Source organism: Scyliorhinus torazame, chromosome 17, assembly GCF_047496885.1.
Source record: "Scyliorhinus torazame isolate Kashiwa2021f chromosome 17, sScyTor2.1, whole genome shotgun sequence".
Classification (NCBI taxonomy): Eukaryota; Metazoa; Chordata; class Chondrichthyes; order Carcharhiniformes; family Scyliorhinidae; genus Scyliorhinus; species Scyliorhinus torazame.
In genome coordinates, this window is record NC_092723.1 from 60175482 (window position 1) to 60194456 (window position 18975).

The following is an 18975-nucleotide window of genomic DNA, read 5'->3' on the forward strand; positions in this document are numbered from 1 at the left end:
TGAACGGGGGAAAACTTGTTAATGGGGGGGGGTACTTTAATACAGTGCTTGACCCAGGGCTGGACCGGCCTAGATCCAGGACCGGGAGAAGGCTGGCAGCGGCCAAGGTGCTTAAGGGATTCATGGAGCAAATGGGGGGGGAGTAGATCCGTGGAGATTCACCAGACCGATGGGTAAAGAGTTTTCCTTTTTCTCCCACGTCCACAAGGTATATTCCCGGATAGACTTTTTTGTTTTGGGAAGGGCACTGATCCCGAGAGTGGCAGGAATGGAGTACTCAGCCATAGCCGTTTCAGATCACGCCCCACATTGGGTGGAGCTGGAACTAGGAGAGGAAAGGGACCAGCACCCACTCTGGCGATTAGACACGGGACTACTGGCGGACGAGGGGGTATGCGGAAGGGTGAGGGGATGTATCGAAAGATACCTGGAGGTCAATGACGATGGGGAGGTCTAGGTGGGAGTAGTATGGGAGGCGCTGAAGGCGGTGGTTAGAGGAGAGCTGATTTCCATCAGGGCCCACAAGGGGAAACAAGAGGGTAAAGAAAGAAAGAGATTAGTTGGGGAAATTTTGAGGGTGGATAGGAAGTATGCGGAGGCCCCAGACAAAGGGCTATACAGGGAAAGACGAAGATTACAGACGGAGTTTGACCTGCTGACCACGGGAAAGGCAGAGACACAGTGGAGGAAGGCACAGGGGATACAATATGAATATGGGGAAAAGGCGAGCCGGCTGCTGGCCCAACAACTTCGGAAGAGGGGTGCGGCGAGAGAGATTGGAGGAGTTAGGGACGAAACGGGAAAGATGGAGCAGAGAGCAGGGAAAGTGAACGAGGTGTTCAAGACATTCTATGAGAGGCTGTACAAGTCCCAACCCCCGGAGGGGAAAGAGGGAATGATACACTTTTTGGACCAGCTAGAGTTCCCGAGGGTGGAGGGGCAGGAGGTGGCAGGTCTGGGGGCGCAGATTGAGGTGGATGAGGTGATCAAAGGAATTGGGAACATGCAAGCAGGGAAGGCCCCGGGACCAGATGGGTTCCCGGTGGAATTTTATAGGAAGTATATGGACCTGTTGGCCCCGCTTTTGGCGAGAACCTTTAATGAGGCTAAGGAAAGGGGGACACTACCCCGACAATGTCGGAGGCGACGATATCGCTAATTCTGAAACGAGACAAAGACCCGCTGCAGCGCGGGTCATACAGGCCCATCTCCCTCCTAAACGTAGACGCCAAACTGATGGCCAAAGTGATGACGACAAGGATAGAGGATTGTGTCCCAGGGGTGGTACATGACGACCAGACAGGGTTTGTTAAGGGGAGGCAATTGAATGCCAATGTACGAAGGTTGCTGGGGGTGATGATGATGCCCCACCGGAGGGGGAGGCAGAGATAGTGGTGGCGATGGATGCAGAGAAGGCATTCGATAGGGTGGAGTGGGACTATTTGTGAGAGGTGCTGAAGAGATTTGGGTTTGGGGAGGGGTTCATTAGATGGGTTAGACTCTTGTACGCGGCCCCGGTGGCAAGCGTCGTTACAAACAGGCAAAGATCGGGATACTTTCGATTACATAGGGGTACAAGACAAGGGTGCCCCCTGTCCCCGTTACTGTTCGCGTTGGCAATTCAACCATTGGCCATAGCGCTGAGGGACTCTAAGAAGTGGAGGGGGGTGCTTAGAGGGGGAGAGGAACATCGAGTGTCACTATATGCAGACGATTTGCTGCTATATGTGGTGGACCCGGTAGAGGGGATGCCAGAGGTAATGCAGATACTTAGGGAGTTTGGAGAGTTCTCGGGATACAAATTAAATATGGGAAAGAGCGAACTTTTTGTGATGCACCCGGGGAATAGGGCAGGGGGATAGATGCTCTGCCGCTGAGGAGAGTAGCAAGGAATTTTCGATACCTGGGGATACAGGTGGCCAGGAACTGGGGAACCCTACATAAACTTAACCTGACGCGATTGGTAGAGCAGACGGAGGAGGACTTTAAAAGGTGGGATATGGTGCCCCTGTCATTGGCGGGCAGAGTACAGGCGGTTAAAATGGTGGTCCTCCCGAGGTTTCTTTTCGTGTTTCAGTGCCTCCCCATCCTGATTACAAAGGCCTTCTTCAAAAAAATAGACAGGAGCATTATGAGCTTTGTGTGGGCGGGAAAGACCCCGAGGGTAAAGAGGAGGTTCCTGCAGCGCAGTAGGGACAGAGGGGGATTGGCACTGCCGAGTCTGAGCGACTACTATTGGGCCACTAATGTGTCGATGGTCTGTAAGTGGACGAGGGAAGAAGAAGGTGCGGCGTGGAAAAGGTTGGAGATGGCGTCCTGTAAGGGAACGAGCCTAAAAGCGCTGGCAACGGCGCCGCTACCATTCTCCCCGAAAAGGTACACCACAAACCCAGTGGTGGTGGCGACCTTGAAGATCTGGGGGCAGTGGAGACGACATAGGGGAGTGACGAGTGCCTCGGTGTGGTCCCCGATAAGGAATAACCACAGGTTCGTCCCGGGGAGGATAGATGGGGGATTTCAATGTTGGCAGCGAGCAGGAATTAGGAAGCTGAAGGACCTGTTTGTGGACGGGACGTTTGCGAGTTTGGGAGCATTGGAAGAAAAATATAAGTTGCCACCAGGGAATGCTTTCCGATACATACAAGTGAGGGCATTTACGAGGCAACAGGTGAGGGAATTTCCACGGCTCCCGACACAAGGGGTCCAGGATAAAGTGATTTTGGGGGCATGGGTTGGAGAAGGTAAAGTGTCCGAAATATACAGGGAGATGAGAGACGAGGGGGAGGCGATGGTAGAGGAGCTGAAGGGAAAATGGGAAGAGGAGCTGGGGGAAGAGATTGAGGAGGGGCTGTGGGCAGATGCCCTAAGTAGGGTAAATTCCTCGTCCTCGTGTGCCAGGCTTAGCCTGACTCAATTTAATGTTCTACACAGAACACATATGATGGGAGCAAGACTGAGCAGGTTTTTTGGGGTGGAGGACAGGTGTGGGAGGTGCTCGGGAAGCTCGGCGAACCACACTCGCATGTTCTGGTCGTGTCCGGCACTGCATGAGTTCTGGGAGGGTGTGACAAGAGTGATCTCAAAGGTGGTGGGGGTCCGGGTCAAACCAAGCTGGGGGTTGGCTATATTTGGGGTTGCAGAAGAACCGGGTGTGCAGGAGGCGAAAGAGGCCGACGTCTTGGCCTTTGCGTCCCTAGTAGCCCGGCGAAGGATTCTAGTTATGTGGAAAGAAGCGAAGCCCCCGGGCGTGGAGGCCTGGATAAACGACATGACAGGGTTCATAAGACCGGAACGAATAAAATATGCGTTAAGAGGATCGGCTCAGGGGTTCACCAGACGGTGGCAACCGTTCCTTGAATATCTCACGGAACGATAATGGAAAAACAGAAAAGACAGCAGCAGCAACCGGGTTCTTATTTTTTCTTAGTTAGTTGTTGATATTTGCTTTTTGTTTATTTCTTTTTCCATCTGTTGTTAGTTTAATATATTATTTAAATAACGTTTAATGTATATTCCTTTATTAAGTTGTAAAAACGGAAAATTTTTGTTTGAAAAACTTCAATAAAATATATTTTTTTAAAAAAAAGACAATGTACCCCATCCTCTAAAGAGACACACTCACTTACATTTTTCCAATCTTTCCAGTTTACACTTGCAGTTTCCTGCATCTCTCAAATTGATCTAATAATGCGTACCCTCCACAACAGTCTCATGGAATTTGTCCATCTTTCCACTGAAGATGCACTCTTAATCAGTTCAGTTCAACTAGACATTTTCCTCTCCCCGTCCACTCCCCAGTTCAAGATGGCACTTGCGTTCCCCTCCCCATTCAAACAACACGTCTCATCCTTTCTTCTCTCTGAAAGTACTGCTGAGTTTCTGCCCTCCCTCCTGCCATCCAGCGTCACCATCCCATTTCCCTTCATGTCACCCATTTTTACCCTTCTACTCAGGCCCTGCCTGGTTGAAATGATTCTGGTTGCTCTACATTGCAGGTTGGAACTCATGTTTTGTAAAAATTCCCAACCTACAGAATGCTGCAACTTGGATCCTTTCCATCAAAGGCAGGATACAAACAGCTGTGACATTAAAAGACTGACTTCCTAAAACACTGTCAGTGTGAAATGCTGATGGGTTGGCAAAAATGATTGCTTTGCATTTCTGACAGTGTTTGCCAAAAATCAGTTAAGTAAACAATACAATGGTGGCAAATGTTTTAAGCAAAGTTACACCCAAAGCCATTCTCATTTCTGACTGTGCTGTGATTCAAACTGGGATGCAATTTGAGATCTTAGTCTTTTGCTTAATTTGTGAGATCCTGCATAATTTCTGGCTGACTGCAGGAATATTTACAATAGTACTTTTGACAATGTTTAGCATGCTGGATGTTGTGGTGGAAGGGGAAACTCTTGGATCAAAATGAAGTATTCTGTTATGCCAATTTGTGTTCACATATAACTTGAATTGACTTTTAAGGTAGCTTTCAAATGAGGAAATTAGGTGCAAAAATTGTCAAGAGTTTTGATCAAACCTGAAATTATATCAAACCTTATTATCAAGGGTAGTGGATAGAATTCAAATTGATTCAATTGTTTCTCTATCACTTGGCAACAATTTGGCATCAGCAGCAAATGCAGAGAGAGGTATTCTAGAATCATGTCATGGAAACTCGTCAAGAGCATTCCATTCAGATCCGTGGTGGATGTTTATCCCTCAGCCAACATTATTAAAACAGAGTATCAGGTCATTATCCTATTGCTATTTGTGACATAAAACTATGGAACAAACTGGCTGCTGATTTTTCTTATATTACAACAATGGGCACAAATCAAAAAATACTTAATCTGCTGTCACGTCCAGAGGCCAGGAAAGAACTATATAAATCCAAGCTTTTAAATCCAATTACATATTCAACAATTTGTGCAACTGTTTCAATTGCTTGAAGAGCTACTTCAGTAAAAAACTATCCTCTTTAAAAGCAGTTACTCATCATTTAAAATTTAAACTACAAGATTCACAGTCATCTAGTAGAAATACAACTTGCATTTTTATATCATCTTTAATGCGGTAAAATGTCCCAAGGCATTTCACAGGAGCATTACCAAATCGCAGTTTAAAGCAAATCACATAAGGAGATATGAGGCCATCAAACCAAAAACTTGGTCAACAGGTAGGTTTTAAGAATGGGGGATTTTGCACCCGCATTCGTCGTGAACGAGAACTCCCATGTAGGCACAAAATAAGAGTGCCAGGAAACAAGATTTTTGTCGGTGAGATATAATTTCCCAATTTTCCCTGCCTCTCACAAGTGACGTAATGAGATTCACACCATTTAATAAATTTCACAAAATGTAAATGTGATAAAAGAGCTTCCTTGTCATATGTTCCCTCTTCACTAAATATTCATACCGTGCCGATGTGACATCACATCGGCAAGGTTCACAATATTTAAGAACATGAAGCAGTTGACGGCATCCTGCCGTGGGCGGCAAGTTAAGTATAGCCCCCTGGGGATGGTGAAGGTCAGCACTGCCGGATTGGTACTGCCAACCTGAGTGCCAGCTGTTACTACCTGTGCCAGGGGGCAGTGCTAGGGACTGGTCCTCTGATGAGTCCAATTGGGGTAGGTTCCTGTTATGTGCACATGTTTGTGTGCGGTTGGAGGGGGTGTCGTTGAGATCTTTGATGGGGAGGGTGGACCTAGCACTGAAGATGGAGCGTGGGCACTGAGAGGGGAGCAAGCATTGAGGGAGGGGGAAGCGGGTACTGTGGGGGAGCTGGCGGAGAGAGCGCGCGACAGTGATACTGTTGTGGTAGTTGGGGTGGGGAGAGCACCGATAATTGTGGTGTTGGGGGGGGTGGAGAAGAATCCCCAATACTTTTGTGGTGGTGGCAAGGGGAGTTTAATATCAGTTCTGCCTTTAAAGATGGCACCCTGATCTCTGTGGAGCTGGTCTGTCAGGCCCCACCATACTGGGAACCCCCCCCCCCACCCCCGCAATGTTTTTTTGTGTCAGAGTAGCTCACGATCTGGTCTGAAAACGCAGTAGTGCATCTGGAGAGATACACACTGGGTTTTCAGTCAGAGACTGACACTCTGACAAATTCTAAGAAAATTCCACACTATGTCTTAAAGGAGGATAGAGAGGTGGGGAGGGTGAAGAAGGAAATTCCAGAGCTATGATAGAGATTAGTTTTATTCGTATCGAGGCTAGTTGAATGCATATAGCTAATAGGCAAAAATATTAAAGTGTCTTGACTGTGGGAATCGAGTCATTTTCTCATAGAATGAATTAATCATTGTATTCCAGTGTATTCAGCATTGAAAATGTATTGTTCTCTGTCTAATCAACTAATCAGTTCTAGCAAGGACTCCGCCAAGCTGTGTAACATAGGCGTGAGAAAGCATATCCAGTAATTTTCCTACGACTGCGTATGCAGGCGCTAAGTTAGTTTTGATAGGCACCAGTCAATCTTAAGTAATGTCCAATGTTTGATTAACAAATCATCCTCTAAGTAACAGACATTCATTTGAACAAACCAGGAGAACTCAGCTGAAAATTAGAAGCCCATGAAAGTAAATGAGGGGTTAAACCAGAGATAAGAATTCCCTTAAAAGTAGGACCTCGTGGTCAAGATCTTTGTTCCTGAACTCTTGAATAATCTATCTGTTTCTTTGTGTTTAAAGTGATTTATTTTTGTGCTTAATGCTTTTGCCATCTACTTGACTTTTTATGTATTCTTTGATATTTCATTCCACGTTTTTATTTAGTTCTTATTCAAGCATATACCAATGAGTAATTAGCAATAAAGTTATATTTTTGACACCTCCCACCAACCAGACTACCAATTCTTATTAGAAGGTAAAATAAGAGTCCCAACAAGCTGTCATAGATGGCTTTTTTTCACTGAATTAGAGAAAGAGAAAGGGGGGAAGAGAGGGAAAGAGAGGAGGGGGCGGAGGCAAGTGGGGAGGAGTAGAGAGACAGGGGGAGAAAGAGACAGAGTGAGAGAGAGAAAGAGAGGGGGAGAGAGATTTATTGCAAGATTCACCCCAAGTTCTCTCCCATCTCTGAAGTCTGTCAGCAGCTGAGATGCAGATGAGCCACAGCTCAGAGCAGTGGAGAGAATCTGAGCACCCTACCCCCAAAATAATATCTAAAACTTACTTCATGGTGAAGTACAAAGACAGTATAATTATGTAGTACATGATTTTTCAGCAGGCATCAGGTCTGCATTTTTACCATCTCCTTACAAGTTGACAAAAATGTATTTAGCTTACATTTACAATTTCCAGTTCCCAGAGGTTTTTTACACAATCCACTGAATTGTACCCACTGGACAGAAAAGTCTGACTGTAATCCTGCAGTCCAAGTGATTCTAGCCATGCCACAATTGAAGTATTGCTGTTTCCATCAAAACCAAATGGCTTAATCTGCAACACAAAATCAATAATCAGATAATATATTGAATTGTTTCAGTTGATCAAACTATAATAATAGAGGATCACATTGTTTTCATTGACAAGGATATAATTTTGGGGGAGGTAACCCTGAAATTTAATTAGTCAGTCCAAAGACCTGCTGACACAATGCATTTTACAACCCATGTATTTCTCAATGGTAAAGTGCCGAATCAGCTGTTCCTTGAATTGGAATGGATTCTAACTCATAGTGATAGCTCTCAATGTCCTCAGATTTTATCATGAGTTAAGTTGATTGATCCACTGGAACAGATGACCTTATCCCAAGGTTGCATTGCCAGAAATGTCATCTTAGAACCTTAAATTCAGTGACCCTCTTCTTTCCTGAAAAGGTTTGAGCCCCCAGTAGGTGGACAATAAGTACCAGGACCTCCACATCAGTAATATAGCAAGAAAAACAAATAGAATAGACTAATGGTGAATTAAATGAAATATGTTGAATTCAAGGACCCATTTCTACATTAACTTTCTTTGATCTTGTGAAAGGGTTGCAAGGTTATGGAGAGAAAGCAGGAGAATGGGGATGAGAAACATATCAGCCATAATTGAATGGCGGAGCAGACCCGATGGGCCGAAAGGTTTAATTCTGCTCCCATGTCTTATGATCTTATGTAAGGATGTAAAATGGAAAGGGCTCGATACACGTAAGAATCTTGGGTCCCAAAGTGGAAAAAAACATTCTATTACTAGCACTCTCCCTGACAAGCCATAAAAAAATGAAATGCCTCAATTTAAAAAAAAATACAAGAATTGCGCATGATGGAGCTCTGAGATCCCAAGATCTTCACAGGTTTCTCTTTTCATGAATCTGCTAAGTATTTATCATCTACTTATTTCCCTACTAAATCATGGTCCTCCACAGAATTATCACTAAAATGATAATCCATGGAAAGACCTAAAGTTAATTGCAGATATCAAACACCAGTTAAATTTAAAATATTCAGTTTAATTTACTTCACTGTACCTGAATTCAGGACCAATAATTTACATAGCATTAAGAATTATTTGCTGCAAATATTTGACATTTAATAATTAAATATATTATTCATTACCATTGTCCTGACACCCTGGGCAAGTGCGTGGTCAATTCCAGCTTCACTCGTCCCGGAGTCACAACACAAGTGAATTAACCAATAATTCTTCTAAAAATACTTAAAATCTTTGGCCCTTGGCTGTCCAATAATTACAGTCACCAAGTTTGTAAGTTTAAACATAATTACTGTTTATTTATAACTAGAACAAATATGATATATACAGTGAATACAGTGGCTTAACATCAAGCTAATACCTGACTCCCCTGTTAACTGCCCCACCCTCTACCCACGCACACAAGACAGACAAACACAGAAGGGTGGAAAAGGGTAAAAATTATAAGGCTCAAGGTCAAAAGGTCAAAAGATAAAAGTTCTTGCTTCAGATGATGAGTTCTTCAGTGCACGTTCTTCACAGTATTAGAGTGGCTTAAAGTCTCTGGTTTGCAGCCCGTAATGATCTTCCTTGCAGTTAGCATTATCTTACTTTACTCTCAGTTTTTCCAGGAGAGGCACCCGGCTTCACATCAGCCTGCTCTGCAGAGAGCGTGTTACCAGATTTTGGTCTCTGCTTGCATAAGCTGTTTTCTACAGAGAGAATTTGGGCCCCACAGTGACCTTTGTTTGGCTGGTTATCAGAGTGAGAAAAAGAGAGCTTTTCTCCCTTAGCTGCCAAAAGCGAAACTGAAACTTCTTTAGGTCTCTGAACCACTTCAGTGAGAACAGAACCAATTATCACATGTTACCGGGCAGTGGACCACCTTTTAGGCTCATCCTTGGCCACCAACCTCACAATCAATCTGGGTCATCACTGATGTCAGTCTAAAACAGCACAGCTTTCTGCCTTGTCCTGTTCGAATTAAAGGTGCAGGCTGCTTTGCCTTAAAGTTCACAGCTCCATTAAACATCCATGGATCAAAAATATAACAGCAGAAATTTTAAAAAGGGAAAATAAGGGAGTAGGCAGGGAATAAACAGGAACAATCAGGAAGGAGCCTTACATCACCATCTTCCTTTTGCTTAGTCACCCAGGTGTTTTGTAACATTTGTCTTTTTAAGAGATGAATGCAATGTAATTTTTAGCGACTATGATAGTTAATGACACCTGAAGCATGCAAATCCTACAGGGCTATGTTGTGCATTCAGTACAATTAATACAAGGCTGAAACTGTAACTGCTGAGCTTTTCCACAATTAATTGATCATAGTAGCTGTTGAGGTATTTAATATGCCACTTTGCAGGTCGCAGTCTTCACAATCAGTGTTTTAAAATCAAACTTCTATATTATCTCAAGTGCAGGAATCAAATCTTCAGATTCATTTCACAATACTGTACATAAGAGCTGCTAAACAAAGCTTTTGAGTATATTTGAGCTGGAGATGGAAATGCATTAATGATATCTAAATTTCAATGGGGATCTTTTCAGCTTTTAATATTACCCATTTATCAATGCTTTTCTCTCCTTTTAAGCTTCGTTTCTACCTGCGAGCCTTGTATACAATATTACAGAATCATTAGGAGGTCAATTTAAGAACCCAGAATTTAAGGAGCCTTTAAATCTAAGAAAACGGTACAATTATTTTGGAATTGAGCTTGAAAGTCCAAGTTCATGTCCATCCGTTAAACTTCATAACAAAAATAGGAGTACAATCCTATGTCGTCATCCATTCTACTGAGATCACAAATTTAAACTGAATGATTAGATCACCTCTCGATTTAAGGGAGACCTCTGACACAGAATCCTATCGAAGTGATTTCTCTCCATTAGAATCACTCATGCAGGTCCCCGGGGGCTCACAAGGCGCTACAAAATATTAATCAATAACAAATGCAGAGATTTCTAATAAATAAGTTATTCTGGCCAGATGATTTCAAAGTAATATTGCTGATCATTCCCAAATACTGGCTGGGATTCTCTGAAATCGCGGCTAAGTGTTGACGCCAGCGTAAACACCGGAGTGTTTCATGTCGGTGTCAACAGGCCTCCTGGTCTAGCGATTCCGTGGCCCACAGGGGGCCAGCACGGCGGCGGAGTGTTGCATGCAGCGCCAGCGCCGATATGCAGCCCTGCACTGCTGGCCATGGATCCATGCAAGTGCACGGCGGCCGCTTCCACGACGGGTACGCGCAACATGGCAGAGCCACACACCGGGCTGGCGCGGAAGAAGGTAGGCCCCCCCCCCGGATCGCACGCGCCCGCCGATCGGTGGCCCCTGATCGCGGACCTGGCCGTCAGACCCCCCCTGGAGTCTGAACCCCCCGTCCCCCCATCAGGACGGCCACCATAGTCGCGGGTCCGAGCTACCGCCGGTGGAACCATATTAGATCCACGCTGGCGGGAAGTCGACCGGTCGACCGCGGAGAATCGCTGCGGGGGGCCTCTTTCAACGGCCCCTGACCGGCTCCATGTTGATTGTGCGCGACTGGCAGTGATTCTCCAGTCGCTGGAGAATCACATCCTGGGTCGTCCCGGAGAGAAACACAGAGTCTCGCTCTACGCAGATGATCTGTTTCTGTATGTATTGGACCCAGCAGAGGGGATGGAAGAAATTATGAGGATTTTGGGGGAATTTGGTCGGTTTTTAGGGTATAAACTAAATATGGGGCAAAATTTGATGTTTGCGGTCCAGGCAAGGGGACAGGAGAGGCAACTGGGGGAACTGCTGTTTAGATTAGTAGGGGGAAGCTTTCGGTACCTAGGCATCCAAGCGGGAATGGGAACGGCTGCTCAAACTAAATCTGGCTCGACTAGTAGACCAAATGAAGGACGATATTCGGAGGTGGGACGCGCTCCTGTTGTCATTAGCTGGAAGGGTCCAGATGGTGAAGATAACGATCCTCCCGAGATTCCTGTTTGTGTTTCAGTGCCTCCCCATCTTTATTCCGCGGTCCTTTTTTAAACGGGTCAACAAAGTGATCACTGGCATTGTATGGCGGCCAAGACCCCGCGAGTAAAAAAGGGGATGCTTAAGCGGAGCCGGGGGGAGGGCGGGCTGGCACTGCCAAACTTCAGTAATTATTACTGAGCGGCGAATATAGCCATGATCAGGCAGTGGGTGGTGGTGGAAGTCGGCATGGGAGCGTATGGAGGTGGCTTCATGCAAGAGCACCAGCTTGGGGGCGTTGATAATGGCACCTCTGCCGTTCCCGCTGGCACAGTACTCCACCAGCCCCGTGAGTCTGGAGGCAGTGGAGGAGACATGTGGGAGCGGAGGGAGCATCGGTCTGGTCTCCAATCTGTAATAATCACCGGTTTGCCCTGGGAAGGATGGATGGGAGCAGAGAGCAGGGATTGAGAGGATGGGATATATGTTTATAAAGGGGAGCTTTCCTAGCCTGAGGGAGCTGGAGGAGAAATTTGGATTGGCGAGGGGAAACGGGTTTAGGTACCTGCAGGTGTGGGACTTCCTACGTAGGCAGGTTTCAACCTTCCCGCTCCTACCACCAAAGGGGACATAGGACAGGGTAGTTTCCAGAGTATAGGTGGGAGAAGGGAAGGTCTCCGACATCTACAGGGAACTCATGGGGTCAGAGGGGACACAGACGGAGGAGCTGAAGCGCAAGAGGGAAGAGGAGCTGGGAGGAGAGATAGAGGATCGTCTCTGGGCGGATGCGCTGAGTAGAGTCAACGCGTCCACAACATGTGCCAGGCTCAGCCTGATAGTTTAAGGTTGTTCACCGGGCTCACATGACAGTGGCCTGGATGAGCAGGTTCTTTGGTGTAGAAGATAGATGAGCAAGGTGAGCGGGAGGACCAGCGAACCATGTCCACATGTTCTGGACATGCCCAAAGCTTTGGGGATTTTGGTAGGGGTTTGCGGATGTCATGTCCACGGTGTTGAAAACAAGGGTGGCACTGAGTCCAGAGGTGGCGATTTTCAGAGTGTCGGAAGACCCGGGAATCCAGGGGGAGAAAGAGGCAGACATTCTGGCCTTTGCTTCCCTGGTAGCCCGGAGACGGATATTATTAGCTTGGAGAGACTCAAAGCCCCCGAAGTCAGAGACCTGGCTATCTGACATGGCGAGCTTTCTCTGTTTGGAGAAAATCAAGTTCGCCTTGAGAGGGTCAATGTTAGGGTTTGCCCGAAGGTGGCAACCGTTCGTCGACTTCTTTGCGGAAAATTAATCGTCACCACAGTGGGGGTGGGGGGTGGGGGGGGCTTAGCTTAGTTTACTGTAGGGGGTTAATAAAGGTGGGACCTGTAAGGGAGGGAGACGGCTTTTGCACTATGTATATAAATTCATGTACATTGTTTATTTTGTGGTTGTAAAACCAAAAATCCCTAATGGGCCCTACTCTTCCGCTATTTATCATCTTCCCCTTAATATACTTATAGAATAACTTGCGATTCTCCCTGTGCCCACCCGCCAATGCTTTTCCATGCCTTCTGTTTGCTCTCCTAACTGATTTCTTAAGTTGTCCCCTGTACTTTCTACACTCCACTGAGGCCTCTGCTTTTCTTTCTTATCCAATTTTGAATATCCTAGACATCCAGGATTCTCTGGGCTTGTTGCTCCTTCATTTCACCCTGAATGGAACATGTTGGGCATGTACTCTCCCCATTTCCTTTTTGAACACCCACCCAAAGCTCTGCTCTTCCCACAAGAAGCTGTTCCCAGTTCACTTTGTAGTTTTTTTTCTTTTCCATAGCAAATTAAAATTGCACTGCATTGTGGCTGCTATCACTAAAATGCCCCCCCTCTACAACCTGTCTGGTCTTGTTTCCCAGAATTAGACCCCGGGCGCCATCCCTTGTTGGACCTTCTATATATTAACATAAAAAACTCTCCTGAATACATTTAAAGAACTCTGCCCCACTAAACCCTTTACACTAAGACTATACAAATTAATGTTGGTAAAGTTGAAATTCCCTAATATAATTACCCTATTATTATTTTTACTCACTTCAGTGAATTGTCTAGATAACTGCTCCTCTATATTGCCTGCTAACTGTTTGGGGGCCTCTAATAGACTCCCAGCAAAATGTGACTGCCCACTCTTTATTCCTAAATCTGACCCACAAAGCCTCATTTGAAGACCCTTCCAAGGTATCGTCCATCCTTACTTCAGTAACTGACTGCTTAATTAATAATGCGACACCACCTCCTCTTTTACACCCTCTGGCTGGCCTGAAGAGCCTCTCCTCCAGAATGTTGAGTTACCAGTCCTGCCTCTACATCAATCACATCCTTATGATGGCAATAAGATCACAATTCCATGTGTCAACCCATGTCCTTAACGCATTAGTCTTACATATAATACTCCCAGCATTAAAGTAAAGGACATCCAGCCTTGCCTTACTCCCTGGAAGCTCAACCTGGCTGAACTCCCTCTGTCTTAGTTCCTTTACTATACAATACTGTGTCCCTATTGTAGTAACGCTCTGTGTCCGCTCCCCCTGCCGAACTAGTTTAAACTCCGCCCAACAGCACAAGCAAACACATTTGCAAGGATGATGGTTCCATTCTGGTTCAGGTGCAGACTGTCCTGGTTGTACATGTCGCACCTTCCCCTGGAACAGTCCCAGTGACCCAGGCATCTAAAACCCTCCCTCCTGCACCAACATTTGAGCTACACATTCATCTGCCCTATTCCTGTACTCACTAGGCACGTGCCCACAGGGCTTTGGGCCGCCTGAAAATGTAGTACAATTGCTACAGTCATCGGTTACAGATTATTCACATACTGTAAATAGAAGAGCTTCTGGAACAAATATGTGTGATATATTAATAAATTAGTGACCACAATTTGATTACGTTTACTTTAGTGATGGAAAGGGATAGGTATATACCGCGGGGCAAGAGTTATATCTGGGTGAAAGGCAATCATGATGCGATGAAGCAAGACTTAGGGTGCATCGGATGGAGAGGAAAACTGCAGCGGATGATGGGCACAATAGAAATGTGGAGCTTGTTCAAGGAACAGCTACTGCGTGTCCTTGATAAGTATGTACCTGTCAGGCAGGGAGGAAGTGGTCGAGCAAGGGAACCGTGGTTTACTAAAGCAGTCGAAACACTTGTCAAGAGGAAGAAGGAGGCTTATGTAAAGATGAGACATGAAGGTTCAGTTAGGGCGCTCGAGAGTTACAAGTTAGCGAGGAAGGACGTAAAGAGAGAGCTAAGAAGAGCCAGGAGGGGACATGAGAAGTTTTTGGCAGGTAGGATCAAGGATAACCCTAAAGCTTTCTATAGATATGTCAGGAATAAACGAATGACTAGGGTAAGAGTAGGGCCAGTCAAGGACAGTAGTGGGAAGTTGTGCGTGGAGTCCGAGGAGATAGGAGAGGTGCTAAATGAATATATTTTGTCAGTATTCACACAGGAAAAAGACAATGTTGTCGAGGAGAATACTGAGATTGAGGCTACTAGACTAGAAGGGTTTGAGGTTCATAAGGAGGAGGAGTTAGCAATTCTGGAAAGTGTGAAAATAGATAAGTCGACTTCCGGTTGCGGCTATGCGGAGCTAAGCCGCACGATTCGGCAGCTCCCGCGAACACGGACTTTCGGGCTCGATAGAAGACCCCAAATGGAACTTTTTTTTACAGCCAACCCGTGGGGAAGAGAGGAGAGAGGTCCCCTACCAACCTGTATGGACCGGACCCGCAGCGGGAGAAGAGAGGGAAAACAAGCAAAATGGCGGCGGCCGGGGACAAAGAGGAGATGCAGGAGTTCATCAAGCGCTGCTTCGAGGAGCTGCGTAAGGAGATGGTGGCGCCTATGTTGGCAATAATTGAAGGACTTGGGGCAACCCAGAAAGCCCATGAGGTGAAGATCCAGGACAAAGTGAGTGAGAATGAGGACGAGCTCTTGGGCCTGGCGGTGAGAGTGGAGCGGCGCGAGGCGCTACACAAGACGTGGGCGGGAAGACTCGAAGACCTGGAGAACAGGTCGAGGAGAAATAATCTGAGGATCCTGGGTCTCCCAGAAGGAGTGGAGGGGGCCGACGCTTTGGCATATGCGGGCACAATGATCGGGGCGCTGATGGGCGCGGAGGCCCCCCCCGAGGTTGCTGGAGCTGGAAGGGGCGCACCGGGTGCTGGCGAGGAAGCCCAAGGCAAATGAGCCACCAAGGGCGATGGTGGTGAGATTTCACCGGTTTACGGACAGAGAGAGGGTCCTGAAATGGTCCAAGAAGGAGCGGAGCAGTAAGTGGGACAATGCAGAGATCAGAATATACCCGGACTGGAGCACGGAGGTCTCTAAGCGGAGAGCGGGTTTCAACCGGGCCAAAGTGGTGCTGCATCGGAAAGGAGTGAAATTTGGAATGTTGCAGCCAGCGCGACTGTGGGTTACACATAATGGCCAACACCACTACTTCGAAACGCCCGAAGTGGCGTGGACCTTTATACTAACTGAAAAGTTGGACTCTAATTGAGGGTTTGTGAGGGTGGGGGGTGTTTGAGGGTTGAAATATGATGGTAGTTGTATATAGGGGGTCAATCACGCGCAGGGAATGTTATATGGGCTGGGGGAGAGAGACAAGGCCGCGACAGGAGCTGCGCCAGAGGGGGCGGGGCAGGCTTTGGAAAGCGCGGTGGGGGGGTCAAAGGGATGGGGGGGGAAGCCGGGGTCAGCAGGTGTCAGCTGACTTACGGGAGTGATATGAGGGGAGCAGAAAAGCTAGACAGGGATCTAGCGGGGGGAGGGAAGGGGGGGGGGGAAAGGGTTGCTGCTGCACTGGCCGAAAGGGAATGGGACACAGACGAGGTGGTCGGGACGGAGGTCCCCCGGCTGGGGGACTGGAGGGTGAGGGAGACGCGGACACGGGATTGGCCAGAAAAGGAGATGGCTAGTCGGCAGGGGGGGGGGGGGATAACGGAGGGAGATATGTGATGGTGAGTGGTAGGTTGCAAGGGACGTGGGTGGTGTTGGTAAATGTATACGCCCCGAACTGGGATTCATGAAGCGCATGTTGGGGCGCATTCCGGACCTGGAGGTAGGAGGACTGATAATGGAAGGGGACTTCAATACAGTGCTGAATCCAGCACTGGACTGCTCCAGATCAAGGACGGGAAAGAGGCCGGCGGCGGCCAAGGTGCTCAGGGGGTTTATGGATCAGATGGGGGAAGTGGACCCATGGAGGTTTGCAAGACCGCAGGCCAGGGAATTTTCTTTCTTTTCCCATGTGCACGAGGCCTACTCCCGGATAGATTTCTTTGTTCTGGGCAGGGCGCTCATCCCGAGGGTGGAGGGGACGGAGTATTCGGCCATAGCCGTTTCGGACCATGCCCCGCACTGGGTGGAAATGGGGCTGGGAGAGGAGAGGGACTAACGCCCGCTATGGAGGCTGGATGTGGGACTGCTGGCAGATGAGGTGGTATGTGGGAAGGTGAGGGGGTGTATCGAAAGGTACTTGGAGGCCAACGACAACGGGGAGGTGCGAGTGGGGGTGGTATGGGAGGCGTTGAAGGCGGTGGTCAGGGGAGAGCTAATCTCCATCAGGGCTCACAGGGAGAAGACAGAGGGCATGCAAAGGGAGAGGTTAGTGGGGGAGATTTTGCGAGTGGACAGGAGATACGCAGAGGCCCCGGAGGAAAGATTACTTGGGAAAAGGCGACGGCTCCAGACGGAGTTTGACCTGTTGACCACGGGGAAGGCGGAGGCACAGTGGGGGAAGGCGCAGGGGGCGACCTACGAGTACGGGGAAAAGGCCAGTCGGATGCTGGCACACCAGCTCCGTAAGAGGACGGCAGCAAGGGAAATAGGGGGAATCAAAGATGGAGGGGGAGCCACGTTTCAGAGTGCAACGAAAATAAACAAGGTATTCAAGGCCTTCTATGAAGAGCTGTACAGATCCCAGCCCCCAGCGGGGGGAAGAGGGGATGAGACGATTCCTAGACCAACTGCGGTTCCCGAGGGTGGAGGAGCAAGAGACGGCTGGTTTGGGGGCACCAATCGGGTTGGAGGAGCTGAGTAAGGGTTTGGGGAGTATGCAGGCGGGGAAGGCCCTGGGGCCGGATGGGTTCTGGTGGAGTTCTATAGAAAGTATGTGGACCTGTTGACCCCGCTACTAGTGAGGACCTTTAACGAGGCAAGAGAGGAGGGGGCCCTGCCCCCGACAATTTCCTTGATTCTGAAGCGAGACAAGGACCCACTGCAATGTGGATCGTACAGGCCAATTTCACTCCTCAATGTGGACGCTAAATTATTGGCAAAAGTACTGGCCACGAGGATTGAGGACTGTGTCCCAGGGGTGATTCATGAGGACCAGACGGGATTCGTAAAGGGCAGGCAATTAAATACTAATGTGCGGCGGCTCTTAAATGTGATAATGATGACGTCAGAGGAGGGAGAGGCGGAGATAGTGGCAGCTATGGACGTGGAAAAGGCCTTTGACCGAGTAGAGTGTGAGTACCTCTGGGAGGTGTTGCGTAGGTTTGGGATCGGGGGAGGGTTTATTAGCTGGGTTAAGCTCCTTTACAGCGCCCCGGTGGCGAGTGTGGTGACAAACTGGCGGAGGTCGGAGTACTTTCGGCTGTACCGAGGAACGAGGCAGGGGTACCCCCTGTCCCCCCTGTTGCTTGCATTGGCGATCGAACCCTTGGCCATATCACCGAGGGAGTCCAATAAATGGAGGGGGGTGGTCCGCGGGGAGAAGAGCATCGGGTGTCGCTATACGCGGATGACCTGCTGCTGTACGTGGCGGACCCAATGGAGGGGATGGTGGAGGTCATGTATACACTGACTTGATGAGCAGGCTGCCTCAGCTTAGGTTTATTGCCTAAAGGCATGTTCCGTTCTCAGTCCACAGACCAAAAATAATAAAATAAGACAAAAGAAATGGGAAACAAAGGGAAATCAAAAGGAAGGCCTCTAACATACCTCCCCTTTAGAGGGATGAAACATCATTGCAAGAATTCGTACCAAGGTACGTGACACAAAACACACATCCATTCATCCTTCCTTTCCCACTTCCTAAGTTCCCCCAATCCACAATAAAATTGTCCTTTCCAGGAATATTCACAATTTTAATATTGAAAGTTTGCAACACACTGAAATGACTAGTAGGCTGCCTCAGTTTACGTCCAGTGTTCAATTAGGAGTACATGGACCAAAAATAATCAAATAAAACAAAAGAAATGGGAACGAAGGGAAATCAAAAAGAAGGACTCTAACATTTTCTTCAATGGCCACTTGTGGGAATACATTTCGTATCCTAGCAATTCTTGGTAGGAGAAAATTTGTTTAATCACTTCCTTTCATTTGTGACAAAGGATGCACTCATGTATTCACAAACATTTGTAAATCAGGCTCTTTTCTAATTAGCTTAGGCAACAGAATCCATTTTGCTTTGGCCTTTTAAAGACTTTACATTGGTCACAATATAAAAAAAGGAATATCATCAATTTGTCATCATTCCCTTTAACTGATGTACAATTTTTCATTATTTTTCTGGAACTGTCTTGAATAAGCCAATCTGTTCAATAATAATTACACCAAACGAGTTTATAAATTAACTTT

General features: G+C 47.3%; 1 protein-coding gene across 6 annotated transcripts in view; it reads right to left on the reverse strand.

Moving 5' to 3' along the window:
- Positions 1–18975, reverse strand: part of LOC140393897 (ankyrin repeat and SAM domain-containing protein 1A-like) — a 642533-nt gene that overhangs the window by 76740 nt on the left and 546818 nt on the right. For all 6 annotated transcript variants that reach the window (XM_072480500.1, XM_072480502.1, XM_072480497.1 and 3 more), the window contains one exon: positions 7283–7435. In XM_072480500.1, coding sequence (XP_072336601.1) covers positions 7283–7435 — 153 coding nt within the window. The remainder of the gene's footprint in view (positions 1–7282; positions 7436–18975) is intronic.